Source organism: Hemitrygon akajei, chromosome 5, assembly GCF_048418815.1.
Source record: "Hemitrygon akajei chromosome 5, sHemAka1.3, whole genome shotgun sequence".
Lineage (NCBI taxonomy): Eukaryota > Metazoa > Chordata > Chondrichthyes > Myliobatiformes > Dasyatidae > Hemitrygon > Hemitrygon akajei.
In genome coordinates this window covers 110,504,154-110,523,253 of record NC_133128.1, presented here as the reverse complement: position 1 = coordinate 110,523,253, position 19,100 = coordinate 110,504,154, and the positions used below count along the sequence as shown (strand labels likewise).

Here is a 19,100-nt window from a genome sequence, read left to right as displayed (position 1 = left end):
CCGTTTACAAGGATAAGTGCCAGCAGGGAGATCGGTGGGAAGGGATGGGGGGGGACGAGTGGACAAGGGAGTCGCGTAGGGAGCGATCATGCAGCCTCCATTTGTTTTTTATCATCCATGTACAATCTAAGAGTTACTTAAGTGTCCCTAATACATTTGTCTCTACTACTACAGCCGGCAGCGTGTTCCACACATCCATCACTCTCTGTGTAAAGAACTTACTTTTGATAGACCCACCCCCATATTTTCCTCCAATCACTTTAAAATTATGGCCCCTTGCATTAGCCATTTCTGTACTGGGAATAAATCTCAACTGTCCACTCAATCAATGCCTTTTATCATCTTGTACACCACAAAAAGGCACTCACATCCTCCTTCACTCTACAGAGAAAAGCCCAAGCTTGCTCAACCCATGCTCAAAAGACATGCCCTGTAGTCCAGGAGGCATCCTGGTAAATCTCTGCACTCTCTCTAACGCTTCCACATCCTTCTTGTAATGAGGCGACCAAAACTGAACACAATATTCCAGAGCAAACACGAGGAAATCTGCAGATGCTGGAAATTCAAACAACACACACAAAATGCTGGTGGAACACAGCAGGCCAGGCAGCATCTATAGGGAGAAGCACTGTCGATGTTTCGGGCTGAGACCCTTCGTCAGGACTAACTGAAGAGAAAGATACTAAGAGATTTGAAAGTAGTGGGGGGAGGGGGTAATGGGAAATGATAGGAGAAGACCAGAGGGGGTGGGATGAAGCTGAGAGCTGAAAAGGTGATTGGCGAAAGTGATACAGAGCTGGAGAAGGGAAAGGATGATGGGACGGGAGGCCTCGGGAGAAAGAAAGGGGGGGGGGGGGAGCACCAGAGGGAGATGGAGAACAGGCAGAAAGAGAGAGAGAGAGAGAGAGAGAAAACAACTAAATATGTCATCTAAAACCACTGTATTTTTCCTGAAAGCCAATGTTTTATTCAATCTACTACCTCAACTTGAATGCCAAGCAACTGAACCTTCTTCACCAACCTCCCATGTGGGACCTTGTCAAAACCGTTTGTAAAGTCCATGTAGACAACATCTACTGCCTTGTCCTCATCAACTTTCCTGGTAACTTACTCAAAAAACTCCAAAATCGGTTAGACACAACTTACCACACACAAAGCCATGTTGACTATCTCTAATCCATCCTTGTCTATCCAAATACTCATAACTAGTCCTGTAGAGTGTCTCAGAAAGGCAGCAACCATTATTAAGGACCTCCAGCACCCAGGGCATGCCCTTTTCTCACTGTTACCATCAGGTAGGAGATACAGAAGCCTGAAGACACACACTCAGCGATTCAGGAACAGCTTCTTCCCCTCCACCATCTGATTCCTAAGTGGACATTGAATCTTTGGACACTACCTCACCTTTTTTTAATACACAGTATTTCTGTTTTTGCACTTTTTAAAAAATCTACTCAATATACATAATTGATTTACTTGTTTATTTATTATTATTTTTCTACTAGGTTATCTATTGCATTGAATTGCTGCTGCTAAGTTACCAAGTTTCACGTCACATGCCAGAGATAATAAACCTGATTCAGATCAGAATCAGAGTTATTATCACTGACATATATTGTGAAATTTGTTGTCTGCTGCAGTACAGTGCAGTACTTTAAAAATTACTATATCCTTTAAGGAATATAAAAATTAAATCAGTAGTGCAAAAAGAGAGCAAAAATAGACTGTTCGGAAATCTGATGGCTGTTCCTAAAATGTAGAGACCGTGTCTTCAGGCTCCTGCACCTCCTACCAGAAAATAGCAATGGGGGGGGGGGGGGGTGAAGATCCTTAATAATGGATGTCGCCTTATTGAGAAATTGCCTTTTGAAGATGTCCTAGATGTTTGGGAGGCTAGTGCCCATGATGCAGCTGGCTGAGCCTTCAACCCTCCGCAGCTTTTTACGATTCTTTGCATTGCAGCCTCCACACCAGACGGTGAAATAACCAGTCAGAATTTTCTCCATGATACATCTGGAGAAATTTGCTAGAGTTTTTGGTGACATACCAAATCTCAAACTAATATGCCCTCTTCATAATTGCAGGCTCAACCATCCCACATAACACAAACTTTTCATTCCAGAAGAGTTGGCAAATAGCACAACGTTTTAAAACAGTAAATCACAGCATAGGCATATTAGCCCATGATATTCAACCAACAGTTACCCATTCGATAGAATAGTGTTGCATTTGCTCAGTCCCTTCCCTTCCTGAAGGTGCCCCTGTTCTCCGCTTTAGATTGACCTCATTGAAACCTATTGAATAATGAAAGGCCTTAATAGAGTGGATGTGGAGAGGATGTTTCTTATGAAAGGAGAGTCCAAGACCAGAGGACACAGTATTAGAATAGAGGGGCATCCTTTTAGAACAGAGATGAGTAATTTCTTTACCCAGAGTGGTGATCCTGTGGAATTCACTGCCTCAGGCGGCTGTGGCGGCCAAGTCATTGGGTATATATAAAGCGGAGGTTGATAGGTTCATGGTTAGTCAGGATGTCAAAGGTTCTGGGGAGAAGGCAGGAGAATGGGTTTGAGAGGGCTGATAAATCAGACATGGGGTGGCACAGCAGACTTGATGGGCTGAATGACCTAATTCTGTTCCTTTGTCTCACGATCTCTTCAAAATCTTTGGTGCCATTACTTTGGCATCTGTTTTAAATACACTCATTGTGAGGGGGATGAAACAAGCTGGGATATGACGGAAGGATATGTAAGAGGCTGAATATGGAGGAATCTGATAGGAGAGGATAGTGAACCATGGAAGAAAGAGGAGGAGGGGAATCAGAGGGAGGAGGTGGAGGTGAGAAGGACTGAGAGTGCAACCAGAATTGCAAATGGGGGAAAAATGTGAGTCCCTCTCACATCATTCCCCTCTCTTCCCTACTCAACTTCTTACTTCACTGTCCCTCCCTACCCACCTTCCCCCTAATCTGGTCTCACCTATCACTTATACTCCTTCCTCTTCCACTTTCTTATTTTGGCTTCTTTCCCCTTCCTTTCTAGTCCCTATGAAGGGTCTTGGCCCAAACTGTTGACTGTTTATTCCCCTCCACAGATGCTGCCTGACCTACTGCGTTCCTCCAACATTTTGTGTGTGTTGCTCAAGAATACTAGCGTCTGCAGAATCTGCTTCCCACATGTATCTCTTACAAGTCTGGATTAACTGGTTCCTGTCAGGGCCAGCTAGCATTAATTCATCATGAAAAGATTAACAGCTATTACCCTAGCAGCTTCGACTTAGTGCAGACACAGGAGGTTGCAGATGCTGAAAAAAAATCTGTTGCAAAATAGAAGACAAACAGCTGGAGGAACTCAGCTGGTCAAGCAGTGTATGGAGAGGAAAATGGACAGTTGACATTTCAGGCTGAGACCCTTCAAATGGACTGAAAGATGGAGGGGTGATAGCCAGTAGGAGGAGATGAAGGGTAGGGTTGTGGCAAGAGCTGGCTCTAAAATTACTGACACACAATTATGGTGAGGCAATGAACTGAGACGATGGAATTTACATGTATTACTACTTTAGTCAGAGGAGGCCTGAAGACACACATTCTATGATTTAGAAACAGCTTCCACCCCTCAGCCATTAGATTTCTGAATTGTCCTTGAACCCATGAACTCTACCTCATTACTTTTCTTTTTTTTTGTAACTTACATCAATTATGTTTTGCACAGTATTGCTGCCACATCGGAGCTGCGCAAGGAGACATGGCAGCTGATGAGGTGCTGGTGGAGGGTGACAGCCTCCCCCCGTCCGAGGAGGAGGAAGAGGTGCCAAACAACGTCTCGCTGGCCAGTGGGCTGAGCAAGTCGGAGCTGGAGAGGCAGAGGGAGGTGGGCGGTACCCCTTGGCAGGTAACCCCTCGCTTTGCGTGCATTCAATTCAGGCCAACCTATCCCTGCTGTTCACTGTGCCCAGCTATGATACACACCAGGTCGCTATACCTGACTTTTCCTCGGCTGTGTGCAGCGGTCCACGTTCCTAGCCTTCCAAGCTAATGCTCCCCAACTCTTTCTCTGTGTTGGCGCTGCTTCCTGCACTCATGCCGAGCTCATCAATTTCATCAACTTTAGATGTGGATACTACAGAGAGGGTGCAGAGATTTACAAGGATGTTGCCTGGATTGGGGAGCATGTCTTAGGAGAATAGATTGAATGAACTCGGCCTTTTCTCCTTGAAGAGAGAGAGGATGAGAGGTGACTTGATAGAGGTATATGAGATGATGAGGGGAATTGATTGTGTGGATAGACAGAGGCTTTTTCCCAGGCCTGAAAAGGCTAACATGAGGGGGGTGTAGTTTTAAGGTGCTTGGAAGTAGGTACAGAGGGGATGTCAGTGATAAGTTTTTCACACAGAGTGATGGGTGCGTGGAATGCACTGCTAGCGATGGTGGTGGTGGAGGATACCATAGGGTCTTTTAAGGGACTCGTGGATAGATACATGGAACTTAGAAAAATAGAGGGCTATGGGGAAGGGAAATTCTAGGCAGTTTCTCAAGCAGCTTACACGGTAGGCACAACATTGTGGGCCAAAGGGCCTGTAATATGCTGTAGATTTCTGTGTGTCATACTTGAGCAATAACAAAACTCATTCTGATACCTCTCCCAACATTAACCATATGAGCTTATCACCATGACAGGAGCGATTGGCAGTAGAAAGGCTGAACAGTTTCAAATTCCTGGGTGCCCACATCTCTTAAGATCTATACTGAACCCAACATACTGAATCAATTCCAAAGAAGGCACACCTGCGGTGATATTGCATCAGTAGCAAATTTCTACAGAGAGCATTTGTACTCGTTGCATCTCCATCTGATATGGAGGTGCCAATGGACAATTTGCAGAGGGCTGTAAACTCAAACAGCTCCATCATGGGCACTAGCCTCCCCAGCATCGATGACATCTTTAAATGAGGATGCCTCCAAAAGTGGCATCCATCATTAATTACCCCACCACCCAGGACATGCCCCCTTCTCATTGCTACAATTAGGGGGAGATACAGGAGCCTGAAGTCACTCTCAATGTTTTAGGAACAGCTTCTTCCCTTCTGCCAGATTTCTGAACAGTCCATGAATATTACTTTCCTATTTTGGTCTGTTTTTGCACTACTTCATTTATATTTCCTATTGTAACCTATAGTGTTTTTGTGTGTAACGCGCAACAAATAGTAATAAACATGATTCTGAAATTTTCCCTCATCCACTGGGCAGAAAAGGTGCAATGACACCAGTCCAGTCCCAAGGTATGTTAAGTCTGTAGTAACTCAGCTCACGGATACCCTCGCCAAATTCATCATATCCACGAGTCCCTCGCTCAGCTCCCCCGACTTCACTCCCCCCACTAATCTGAAGGCCATGAGATTTCCTTCCTGTCACAAAATTTAGAATTAATAAAGGAACAGGTAAATTATGCAACATAATCGACACATAAATCTCAGATTAAGTAACAGTACAAGTGTCCACATTGGTGCCAAAAAGGCAAAGACGGTCAGATCCCCCAGCACGGCCGAAAGGGCTCGATCCTCGGGCTGTGCCCGCTCGCAGGGCCGTAGAGGCGCTGGAGAAGGGCGGTGGGCGAGGCCGGAGGCCCGAGGCGGGGGAGGGAACGGCGGGGCCCAAGAAAACACTCACACTGAACTCCTGGAGGCCACAGCACGGGAAGGAGCGGGAGTCAAAAAGCGAATCCACCCAGTCCGCCATCTTGTCGCAGGAACAGCGAGAGGGGGCGGGGTCAAAGGTAAGAGGGCGGGATCAGATACGATGAGAGGGCGGGGCCAGTGTTGAGAGGGGCGGGTCAGAGATTGTGAGAGGGCGGGGCCAGTGTAGGAATTGAGGGGGGGGGGTCAGAGGTAGGTATGGGGGGGGGCAACGTCAGAGAGGGTCAAAGAGAGGAGCCAGAGGCAGAGAAAGGGTGAGGCCAGAGGTGGGGGTGGTAGAGCCAGAGAGGCTTAAAGACCGGGGCAGTCAGGGAAAATTGAAGGGCAGGGGCAGGGGCGGGGGCGGGGTATGATTGAGAATCAGAGTTAGAGAAAGTTGGGGGGGGGGGGGAACAAACAACACAGAGAAAGCTACACTAGTCCTGTGTAGGTCTGTAGTCTAGTGTAGCTTTCTCTGTTTTTTTACTTAGTTCAGTCTAGTTTTTGTACCGTGTCATGTAATACCATGGTCCTGAAAAACGTTGTCTCATTTTTACTATGCACTGTACCAGCAGTTATGGTCGAAATGACGATAAAAGTGACTTGACTTGACTTGAGGAGGAGAGGGAGAATTAAGGAGGGGGAAGAGGAAGAATGGGAAGACGGAGAGAGTTGAGGGGTAGAGGAAGGATGGAGAGGGTAGAGGGAGAATTAAAGGGCGGGGCCAGGCAGAAGGAGGGGCGGACAGAGTGAGTTGTGTTGATGGCTGTGTTAGATGACATAAACAAAGATTGATGGTATTGTGGACAATAAAACAGATTGTTACAGGATATGGCAGAATATAGTTCGATTGCAGATATGAGCAGAGAAATGTGCACAAATGCTGAGCGAGGTGCAAATGCATATTGGGAGGTCAAATGTCAGGGGTAAGTATACACTCAGTGGCTGTTTTATTAGGTATCTCCTGCATCTAATAAAGTTCTGCAAAGATAGGACAGCTCGGTATTTTAAAGGCAGAGGAAGGGGGAGTGCGCTTCATGATTAACTCACCACAGTGCACAGGTGTGGTGTTTCTGCCCCAGTCCTGCGCACAAAGTCTGGACCATCTAGCAGTCAAATGTGGTCCATTTTATCTACCGAGGGAGTTTTCTGCCATCATCCTGGTATGGTGTACATTCCACCTCAGGCAGGCACTGGTGGAGCTGAGTACCGTTATCAGCAGTTACAAAACAGCACACCGGATGCCTTCGCTATTACTGTGGGGGACTTCAACCAGGCCATCTTGATAAAGTTTCTGAACAACCACCATCAACATATTACCTGTAGAATCAGAGGACCCAACACAGTTGACCCCTATTATACCACCATCGCAATCTTTACTCCAAATCAGATTTAATATAACCAGCATATGTTGTGAAAACCTTACGGCAGCAGTACAATTAAATATATAATGAATAAATACAGTATAGAGAAAAAACTGAGTTACATTACCTATATATGCCTATTAAATAGTTAGGTTAAAATAAGTAATACAAAAATGACAAATAAAAAAGTAGTGAGGCAGTGTTCATGGGTTCAATGTCCATTTAGGAATTGGATGGCAGAGGGGAAGAAGCTGTCCCTGATTCACTGAGTGTGTGCCCTCAGGCTTCTGTACCTCTTTCCCAACAGTAACTGTGTGAAGAGGGCATGCCGTGGGTGGCGGGAATCCTTAAGGATGGATGCTACTTTCCTATGGCATCGCTTTTTGAAGATGTCTTGAATACTTCGGAAGCTGGTACCCATGATGGAGCCGACTAATTTTACAAGTTTCTGCAGCTTATTTTGATCTTGTGTAGTAGCCACCCTCCTCCCGCCCTTTCCCACACCAGACAGTGATGTAGCCAATCAGAATGTTCTCCACGGAACATTTGTAGAAGTTTGTGGATGGGGTAACCAGAGAAATCTGAAAACGCTGTCAGACGGCAGCGCGCTATTTCATTGTTTTCTTGAACGCAACCTAACAATTTCAGAACAGACGGCAATGAGACTGAAGCCAGAAGAGTTAGAAATGTACTCACCAAATACTTTGACCCATAACTTACTGAATAAATAAGTATACTGTACTCACTTTGCCCTGTTTTCTGTCCTTGCTTGTATGAAGGTGGTTTACCTATTTATGCAAGTACTTCTCTAACAATAGATGTGTAACAGCCTAATGTAACATTGTATGGAAATACAAGAGAACACTGATGCAGACATGTTTTGTACATTTAACAAGTGGCTTTATTAATGCAACAGAGTTAGTCAGTTTTTCAATGTTCGTCGTCAGCCGGGTCAATCTGTCCATGAACTCCTTGTCGGTTGCCGCCATACGCTCCAGTATTTGTTTTTTTTTACTTTTAAATTCTCCTGCACGAGAGCCAACAGCTGTCCGTCGTTTTAAGTTTTTCTAGTCTGTAACTACACAAACACGTACTTTCACAGCGAGATTCGACACCAAACATGTCGCTTGTTTTCGGTAGATGTATCCTGCGCATGCACAGGAGGAGGAGATTCACCGAAATCTCCGTTTCAATGTGGACAGAGATATTTTTAAGAATGCATAGTGTGGATGTCTATCGTTTTTACGCGAAACCAGCGTTTTCAAAATTATCCGGTCTAATGTGGATGTAGCCTGAGGTTGGAGATGGAATAGGATGCACGTCAGCAGCATTTGCAGGCCATTACTTCCTACAAGACAAATCCTAACATCTCAAAATGCTTCACTCCCTGATAAGCTTACTGCCTTTTATGCATGCTTTAAAAGGCAGAATAAAACTACATCCATGCAAATCCCTGCAGCTTCCAGTGCCCTGCGATCTCTGCTTACTACGTCCATGCAAATCCCTGCAGCTTCCGGTGCCCTGTGATCTCTGTCTTGGAGGCCAATGTCAGAACATCTTTCAAGAGCGTGAACCTCTGCAAGGCATCGGGTCGTGATGGTGTACCTGGTAGGGCTCTGAAAACCTGTGCCAGCCAACTAGCGGGACTGTTCAAGGACATATTCAATCTCTCACTGCTGCAGTTGGAGGTTTCCACCCTCTTCAAAAGGGCGACAATCATACCAGTGCCCAATAAGAGCAGGGTGAACTGCCTCAACGACCATTGCCCAGTTATACAAATGTGAGAAAATCTGCAGATGTTGGAAATTCAAAGCAAAATGCCGGAGGAACTCAGCAGGTCAGGTAGCATCAATGGGAAAGAGTAAACAGTCGGCATTTCGGGCAGGACTAGATCAGGATCAGATCAGGATCAGGACTAGTAGGGAAGAGGATAAGTCAGTCTTGACAGGAAAGCAGCATCCTTATCAGGGACCATCACCACCCAGGACATGCTCTCTTCTAACTGCTGCCATCAGGAAGAAGGTACTGGAGACTCAGGAGCTACAGTACCAGGTTCAGGAACAGTTATTATTCCTCAACATCAAGCTCTTGAACCAAAGGGGATAACTTCACTTGCCCCATCAGTGAAATGTTCCCACAACCTGTGGACTCACTTTCAAGGACTCTTCATCCCATGTCCTTGATGTCTATTGCTTATTATTTATTATTATTTCTTTCCTTTTGTATTTGCGCTTTTTGTCTTTTGCACAATGTTTTTCATTGATATTATTCTATTATGGATTTACTGAGTATGCCCACAAGAAAATGGTTGTATATGGTGGCATATATGTACTTTGCTAATAAATTTGATTTGAACTTTGAATTTTAATCACAGTACCTATAGCAATACCTCTGTCAGGCTACTGTTTATTGATTCCAGCTCAGTGTTCGATACAATCGTACTGTCAGTTCTAATCAACGAGCTCCAAAACCTGGACCTCTGTACTTCCCTCTGCAATTAGATCCTTGATTTCCTCACCGGGAGACCACAGTCTGTGCGGGTCGAGAATGACATCTCCTCCACAGACAACGCTGGACCACCTCAAGGATGCGTGCTTGGCCCACTGTTCTACTCTCTCTACATCCACGATTATGTGGCCAGGCACAGCTCAGATGTCACCTATCAATTTGCTGGTGACTCAGCTGTGGTTGGCAGTATTTCAGATGGTGCTGAGGAGCTGTACCTGAGCAGGCTGGATCAGCTGGTTTCGCAACAACAACCTTTCACTCAACATCAGTAAGAGCAGGAAATTGAAGCGGACTTCAGGAAGGGGAAGCTGAGGGAACATGTACCAGCCTTCATCAAGGGATCGGCTGCTAGTGCCAAACTGTATCAGACTCTGTCGTTCCTTTGGTTACATCGGGTGGGGGGGGGTAGTACAGCTTGCTCCACTTATCGTAATGCCTTGGCTTGCTTAACACAGACAGCTAGGACGCAATATCCATAGTCATCCCCAACCATACATGTGTATGCTTAAGGCAGAGCTAATCAACCCTGCTCTGCCGCATGCTATCATCCAGCATCAACGTATACTGTAAATGCTTTCAATTGCTTCCTTGCCTTGCGCCCTTAACTCCTGGTGGAGTCGTCGGGGTGCCGTCATGACAAACTTTGCACCAGTCTGTTCCATCTGTCGCGGTTGTGTGCCAGAGCCTGGGTCACAGCAAATGTCATCCCTGTCTGTTCTTTAATGTTGTCCATCCATCTTTTCCTCTGTCTGCCTCTCCTTCTTCTCCCCTCCACAGTTCCTTGTAGAACGGTCTTTGCAAGGCCACTGGATCTCGTTACGTGGCCGTACCATCTCCGCTTTATTTTCTTCATCGTTGTGAGAAGGTCTTCATGAGGACCAAGGTGCTGGATGGTCTTGCGGACCTGCTCGTTTGTGATGTGGTCCAAGTATGAGATGCCCAAGATGTTGCGATAGCATCTCATTTCCAATGCCTGTATCTTCCTCTGTAGCTCTGCTGTGAGGGTCCATGTCTCTCATGCGTACAGGAAGATGGAGAATACCAATGCACACAGGAGTCTGATCTTGTACTTCAAGGTGATGTTGTTGTCCCTCCATATTGTCTTGAGTTTGGATAGTGCAGTCATTGTTCATGCAGTTCTTGCCAGGACTTCTGGTCTTGATCCTTCACCACTGATGATTGCCCCCGGGTATTTGAACTGCTGTACTGTCTCAAGTTTCTGACCATAGACTGAGATGTCTGTTGTGATGGCACCATTGGCATTTGCCATGAGCTTGGTTTTCTCGGCACTTATTTCCATTCCAAACTTTGTGGAGGCTCTGTCAAGATGGCTGACCAGGTTGGCCAGTTAGTTCTCTTTTCCTGCAAGTCCATCAAATTTGTCAGCCAATCTTGGGTTCGTGTTGTTCCTCCCTCTGACGCTGACTGTGCCCACTTCATCTTCAAGGACATCACTCATAATCCGTTCCAGGAAGATGTTGAAGAGAGTGGGGGAGAGGAGGCAGCCCTGACAGACTCCTACAGAGGTCTGGAACCACTCCTCAATGGTGTCCTGAGCTGGTTACCTTGGCGTAAAGCTGATGGATTGTATGAATCAGCTTCTGCCCCATGTTGAATTTCTTCATGGTGGCCCATAAGGCATCATGCCAGACTCTGTCAAATGCCTTCTTGAAGTCTGTGAAGACGTGGTAGAACTCTCTCTGGTGCTGAAGGTGTTTCTCACAGAGGTTGAAAATCTGCTCAGTGGTGCTTCTGCCCTTACGGAAGCCGGCTTGTTCCTTGGCAACGATGTCTTCTGCCGGAGGTCTCAGTCTGTTCCAGATGATTCTGAGCGTTACCTTGCTGACATGGCTGATCAGACTGATGGTACGGTAATTCTGGCAAAGTTGGAGATTGCCTTTCTTGGGAAGCACAATGATCAGCGACTGAGTCCAAAGTGTCGGCCATTCACCTGTCTGCCAGATCTTATTGCAATGGTGGTAAGCATGTCTATCGGGGCCTCTCCTCCATGCTTCAGCAGTTCAGCAGGGATGTTGTCATCTCCTGCTGACTTCCCAAACTTCAGTGATCGTATTGTGGCTACAACTTCTTCACACATGATTGGATAGTCATCCTCACTGGAAGATTCCTGTACGTTCAGCACGCTTGGATCCCCTGTGCTCCGGTAGTTGTACAGTTCTGAACAGTACTCTGTCCACCTTCCCATTATTTCCTTTTCTTCTGTGAGAGTTTCGCCATTTTTGTTTTGGATGCTATTGCAATTGCTTTTAGATTAATTATTTATAAGGGGGAACACCTCTGAAGGTCTTCCTGTGTCCTACATATTGATGCAATTACAAAGAAGGTTCCTTAAGATTGTTATAGCCAGGGATGGTAATGGGGATAAGTTCCCACTGGTGGCATTAAATGCTCCCAATGGAGTGCACCTCAAATAGCCTCTGACAAGCAAGTCCAGCTCTTGGCCTTCACGTGTGGCTTAGCTACTAAGCCCAGCAGAACCATTTCTACTGACAGATACTGGTTCCTTAAAACCACTCGCTTCCGGCAGATGGGGCTCATCAGCTGTGGATGGCAGCTCCTCTAGGAGAAGGAAAACTTTGATCTCAAACCATCACCGCCTTGTGGCTATACCCACTCAAGGGGAAGGGTTTGGGAGGGAAAATCAGGAGCAGGAGTCCTTAAGGTGGTCCTATATTGAGCTCAATTCTGACTGGCAACTCCTGTGATGCTGCTGGTACCAAACTGTCTCGGTCTCTGCCGTTCCTTTGGGTAATCAGATGTGTGGAGAGGGGGAGCTTGCTACATGGGCAACAGCTTGCTCCCCATATCCTACTGCCCAGGCTTGTGTATCTAGACAGCTAGGACACAATATCCATGATCAACTCTGACTGACGGACATCAGACAAAGAAGGCATGACAGTGGCCATATTTAGGTTAGAGTTTAGGAATGTTTCAAAAGACGCTCACGTTTCTACAGGAGTGTCTGTTGGCCTTTGTTAGTCTCGATAGACCATGGATTTGCACCTTGGAAAGTTTCCGGGGCACAAGCCTGGGCAAGGTTTTTTTTTAATGGAAGACCGGCAGTTGCCCAAGCTGCAAGTCTCCCCTCTCCACACCACCGATGTTGTCCAAGGGAAAGGAAGTACTCCGCAGGAGAGCATTCTAACCGGCTGCACCACCGTCTGGTTTGGAGAATCGAAAGAAGCTGCAGAAAGTTGTAAACTCGGCCAGCTCCGCATGGGCACCAGTCTTCAAAAGGGAGGCCTCAAAAAAGCAGCATCCATCATTAAGGACCCCCATCACACAGGCCATGCTCTCTACTACTGTTACCAATAAGGAGGGATACAGGAGCCTGAAGGCACACACTCAACGTTTCAGGAACAGCTTCCTCCTCTACACCATCAGAATTCTGAATGGACAATGAACCCCTGAACACCATCTGGCTATTCTTATTGGTCTCTTTTTTACTTCCTAATTTTTATAGATATTTCTTATTGTTATTTATATATTTTTATTATGTATCGCAATGTACTGCTGCCCAAACTGACTAACTTCATGACATTTCCCAGTGATATTAAAACTGATTCAGTTTATTGTCATTTGAACTGTATACATGTATACCACCCAATGTATCAATGTTCCTCCGGACTATGGTGTACAAACTCACTCACTCACTCACACACACACACACACACACACACACACACACACACTCTCACTCACTCTCTCTCTCTCTCTCTCTCTCTCCCTCTCTCCCTCTCCCTCTCTCCCTCTCCCTCTCCCCCTCTCCTTCTCCCCCTCTCTCCCTCTCTCCCTCTCCCTCAAATAAATGTACAAATAATAATGTGGGTTTACATCACAATTTAAAAAGTACTGCTGGTACTTCAAGAATGATGAGGCCTGGGTGATGTCAGGGAGTTCAGTAATCTCATGGTTGGGGGAAGAAGCTGTTTCCCACCCTAGCGGTCCTTGTCCTAGTGCCACGGTTCTTCCTACCTGATGGGTAGGGAGTCAAAGGGTTTGTTACATGGTTGGGATGGATCATTGACAATACTAATGGCCCAGTGAGGCACTCCTGGTTAGTATCTTGGAAGGGTATAAGAGATACCCCAATGACCCTCTCAGCAGTCTTCATAGGCTCTTGTGGTCAGGTGCCTTGCCATTTCTGTACCAGCTGGGTAGAACACCCTCAAAGGTGCTCCTGTAAAATTGGTTAAATTGGGGGTGGGGAGCCTCAGTCACCTCAGGAAGTGGAGATACTGCTGAGGTTTCTTGTCTAAGGAGCTGGAGTTGAGGGACCCGGTGCGACTGTCCATTGTGTGCACTCCCCTGGTGCATCTAATTCTCTCTACGGAGGAGCAATGAGAGGTGGTCACCCTGCACCTTCCTATTATTATTATACTTTATTGTCACCAAACCATTGATACTAGAGCGTACAATCATCACAGTGATATTTGTTTCTGCGGTTCGTGCTCCCTGAAGTACAAATTGAAGTAAATATAATAAAAATTTAAATTATAAATCGTAACTAGAAAAATAGAGAAGGGAAAGTACGGTAGTGCAAGTCAGGTCCAGATATTTGGAAGGTACGGCCCAGATCTGGGTCAGGATCTGTTCAGCAGTCTTATCACATTTGGAAAGAAGCTGTTCTCAAATCTGGCCGTATGAGTCTTCATGCTCCTGAACCTTCTCCCGGAGGGAAGTGGGACAAAAAGTGTGTTGGCTGGGTGGGTCTTGTCCTTGATTATCCTGGCAGCACTGCTCCGACAGCGTGTGGTGTAAAGTGAGTCCAAGGATGGAAGATTGGTTTGTGTGATGTGCTGGGCTATGTTCACGATCTTCTGCAGCTTCTTCCGGTCTTGGACAGGACAACTTCCATACCAGGTTGTGATGCACCCTAGAAGAATGCTTTCTGCGGTGCATCTATAAAAATTAGAGAGGGTTTCAGGGGACAGGCCAAATTTCTTCAGCTTTCTCAGGAAGTAAAGGCACTGGTGGGCCTTCTTGGCAGTGGACTATCCACTATCGTCTCTTTAGTCTTGTCCACATCGAGACTCAAGTTGTGGCGTCACACCATTCGACCAGCTGTTCTACCGTCTGCCTGTACACCAGCTCATCATTGTTGGTGAGGTCAGTCATTGTTCTGTCATCCTGATGATACAGTTGGAACTGGATCTAGCAGTGTGGTTGTGGATCAGCAGCTTTCTGCTGCTCAGCACGGTGGAGCTAGAGATGCTTCTGCCAACACTGGCCTTTCTGTCAACAAGTCCAAGATCCAGTTATAGAGAGAGGTATTGAGGTCCAATGAGGACAGCTTACCCCTCAGCTTCTGAGGAACAATCATATTAAAGTGGCCACTGAGTGTATGTTCAAGACCTTCTGCTGCTGTAGCCCATCCACTTCGAGGTTCGATGTGTTGTGCTTTCAGAGATGCTCTTCTGCAAACCACTGTTATTTGTTTTACAGTCTCCTTCCTGTCAGCTTGAACAAATCTGGCCATTCTCCTCAGACCTCTCTCATTAACAAAGTGATTTTGCCCACAGGATGTTTTATGGTTTTCGCACCATTCTCTGTAAACTCTAGTGACGTTTGTGGATGGAAATCCGAGGAGATCAGAGGTTTCTGAGATAGTCAAACCACCCTGTTTGGCACCAACATCTCAGCTTTTATACGCAATGTGCTGACTGTTGAAGGTCAGTGTACAATTCAGCACCCTGACTACCCATGATGCCAATGTCAGGGAACTATGTACCTGTACTCCTAGCAACTGAGGATTCAGATTGAGGTTCGTTTGTTTATCACACGTACATGAAAGCATACAGTGAATTGTGCCATTTGCGTTAACGACTGCCGCAACCACTGGGGGCAGCCCGCAAGTGTTGCCACACATTCCGGCACAAACCCACAATGCTCGGCGGATCAGCACAGAGCAGAACAAAACCGAACACAGAATAGCAACAGCAAAACAAGCCTCTTTCCACCCTTCCACACCCACTCACTCACACCTGCATGCAGTCCTCCAATCCCAGAGCGGGTTGTCTTCACGATCTTCGAGGGAACTGTGGACCAGAGTGATTCACCATTACAAAGAGACATTCCTTCACTGATTTTGGGAATGGTACAATTAACACATGAGAAGTACTTAATGGCTCTGGCCTGTACATGTTGGAGTTTAGAAGAATGAGTTGGTGGGGGGAGGGGTGAAATCTCATTGAAACCTATCACTTATTGAAAGGCTTAGATAGAGTGGTTGTGGAGAGGACGTTACTAATAGTTGGGGTCTAAAGTCTCCAATATGAGGATATCCCTTTAGAACAGAGATGAGGAGAAATTTCTTTAGCTAGAGGTTGGTGAATCTGTGAAATTCAATGCCACAGATGGCAATGGAGGCCAAGTCAGTGGGTACATTTAAAGAGGAGGTTGATAGCAAGGGGTTTGAAGGTTACAGAGAGTAGGCAGGAGAATGGCGTTGAGAAGGGAAGTAAATCAGCCATGAAGGAATGGGCCAAATTGCCTAATACTGCTTAGTCTTATGGACCTGTTGTTCTCTAGTGGTACAGCAGGGGGCAGCAGTTGGATAGATTCAGATTCTGGTCATTTGTGCCCAGCCAGGGATTTCAGAGAAAAGCCATAAAAAAGCCAAACTTGCAATCACCTCAGACTCCAGGGCAGCGTAAACGTTTTTTTTTTGCTGAATCTTCCCGAATACTACGTGCTTCACTACAGCTTGAGGCTTTGGTGTTATTCCTGGCAAATATAAGGATGTCATTAAAATTGACTTCTTCACTTCTCAATGAGTTATAAATTATAACTTTCACCATTTCACCACTGAGGTAGGGAGAAAGAGACAGAGGCAGTGGGAGTGTGAGTGTGTGAGTGTGTGTGTGTGAGTGTGAGTGTGTGTGTGTGTGAGTGAGTGTGTGTGTGTGAGTGTGTGTGTGTGTGTGAGTGTGTGTGTGTGAGTGTGTGTGTGTGAGTGTGAGTGTGTGTGTGTGTGCGCGCATAAAATAAAGACAGCTGCTAAGGAACCCACTACCATTACAGAAATACCGAATGTAAACGTATTTCAGCTGCATAATATTTGGAACTTTGCAGAAAGTCAAAGGTTCACACAGAAGACTCTGGTACAAAGACTTCAACGCTCAGAGGGTTGCAAAGGTCTGTAGGCAAAGTCAGCCCCATCACAGGCACAACCCTCTTCGTTATTATGAACATGAAAAAGGCAGAATCCCTCATTAGGTATCCTTGTAGGTTTTCGCAAATAAAACAAAGAAAGTTGTTTTATGTTTAGTGAAACTTGTAACACATTTTTATTGAACTCCAAAATCCAAACTCAAAAATGCGTTAAAAATCCGTACGTAACAACATGTCAGACCAGCCTCGTAAAGCGAAACCCCAACTCAACGTCGGTGGAATTATGTACATTTCTCCCAAAAGCATGAACCTACATAGCCCCCTCCCCACCCCACCAACAGAATTCACTAAAACTGGCATTATGTGCTCCCGGCTCATGGGTGGAGGAAATTCAGGTGCCTCTGGCTTGTCCAGAGGTGTGTTGACACACTCATGGTCATGTTGTGACAGCAGAGGCAAGGCAGCGGAATACTCCAAATCTTGGTGGGCCAGCTTAAAGCGATCTACTGAAATATGGTCAGGTTTACTCCTCTTATATATGATAAAAGTCTTTTCTCCCTGTTCCAAAATGCTGAACCAGGGGGGTGGGGGAGTCCAAGGGCATGGAGGTGTCCGTCATGGTGGATGAGAACAAACAAGGCTGAATGTGGGCCAACAGGAACCCAGGAGTGCTGTACGCCATGCTGGGAGGCAGGAATAGGTGGAAAGGAATTGAATTTACTGAGGAGGGTGGAGCACTGTTGAGAGGACGACCAGGCGGTCGTGGTACCAAGAATGAAATCACCTGGCACTCATAACAGCTGCCCCTAAACCAACTCAGCTATGGACAACTGCTGTTCAGTAAGCCTGGACCTCTGGGTCAGGAAGCTGGTTGGCTGCCATGTGGGTATAGTCAAACCCTATGGCCTCAACGGCTGGCCATGAGAGGCAATCAGCCACAGCTTTATTCTTCCCCTTGATATATTGTATATCAGTCATGAACTCAGATATGTAGGCCATATTTTGGCCATCACGTGCAGAGGGGTTTGTGGTCAATGAATGCTGTAAAATGGCAACCCTCTAGAAGAAAATGAAAATGGTAGCCAGCCAGTTAGAGACCAGGAAGCTTATGGTCAAAACCTGCAGTACCTCCGTTTGGAGGGACAGAGCTGCCAGCTGCCAAAAGTCTCCACAAACACCCACAGCATAGTCCGAAGCATCGGTACTAACGGCTTTGGGGAGTGGGTATGCTAGTAGGGTCGTGTTAGAAAGAGCTTGTTTGGTATCAGTAAATGCCCTGGTCATGTCCGCTGATAAGAGAAGCACTTGATTAGGTTATTGCCTTTAAGTGCACTATAGAGAGGAAGCATTTCAGCAGCTCGCGGAATGAAGCGGTGATAGAAACTCACGATACCTAAACACTCCTATAATTTTTTATAGTGCAGGCAGTGGGAAATCCATAATAGTGGCTACTTCAGAAGGGAGGGGTTTTGTATCTTCTGTGAAGATGTGATGGCTGAGAAAGCAAATGGTTGACCACCCAGACTGGCATTTAGCAGGGTTAATAATCAATCCGTGCTGGCCTAAGCACTCAGAAAGTGTGCAGAGGTGAGGTACATGTTCAGATTAGGATGCACTGGTGATATGTACGTCATCCAAGTAAACAAAAAGAAAATCTAAATATTTTAATACCGAGTTCATCAACCATTAGAAAGTCTGTGCTGTGTTTTTCAGTCCAAACAGCATGCACAGAAACTCAAAAAGGCTAAACGAGGTTATCACAGCCATTTTGGGAATGTCCTCTGAGCGTACAGGCATCTGATGGCAGCTTCTAACTAAATGGACTTTGGAAAAAAATGAACTTTCTGTCTTGAATGTGTGGGACTGCGTAACAATCGGGGTGGTGGCCTCATTAAGGCCTCGGTAACCACTGTGTTGGCAGCAACAACCATCGGACACAGGGACCATATGGTGGGGTGAAGCCCAGGGGTTATTCGACTGGCGTACGATGCCAAGTCCTTCCGTTTTGAAACACTCAGCTTTCGCAGTTTCTAGCTTTTTTGGATCCAGTCTATGGGTGCGGGCATGACCCATGTTTTGTGACTGTAGTGGAGAATGTGGGCTTAGTGAGGTTTGAGAATTTTCCCAGCAGCTGAGTAAACTCACATGCAGTGGTGCACATGTGTGAAAGAGTCATTGTGGGGAAATTACTTGCATAATGACCCAAAGTCCTTAACCTCCACAAGCCGGCAGTTCTTAAGATCGACTGGCAGTCCTTAGGCACACAGGAAATCTGCACCAGCAAAGGTCTAGCCACTTCAGCCAGGACAGATTCCCAAGTGTAACAATGAGTGTCATCTATCAGGTCCTGTCGGTCTGAATCCTATCGCCACTGGCAGCCTCCAGTGAGGTTTCATCACTCATTGCCTTCTCATCAACAGGTGA

The 19,100-nt window shown here is 46.1% G+C and overlaps 1 protein-coding gene across 1 annotated transcript in view; it reads right to left on the bottom strand.

Moving 5' to 3' along the window:
- The window catches only part of cnppd1 (cyclin Pas1/PHO80 domain containing 1), a 58,355-nt gene extending 52,582 nt beyond the window's left edge, over window positions 1-5,773 (bottom strand). Inside the window, exon 1 of the mRNA XM_073046176.1 lies at window positions 5,666-5,773. Within this exon, the coding sequence (XP_072902277.1) occupies window positions 5,666-5,734 (69 nt within the window). The 5' untranslated portion in view covers window positions 5,735-5,773. The remainder of the gene's footprint in view (window positions 1-5,665) is intronic.
- Between the last annotated feature and the right edge of the window lie 13,327 nt (window positions 5,774-19,100).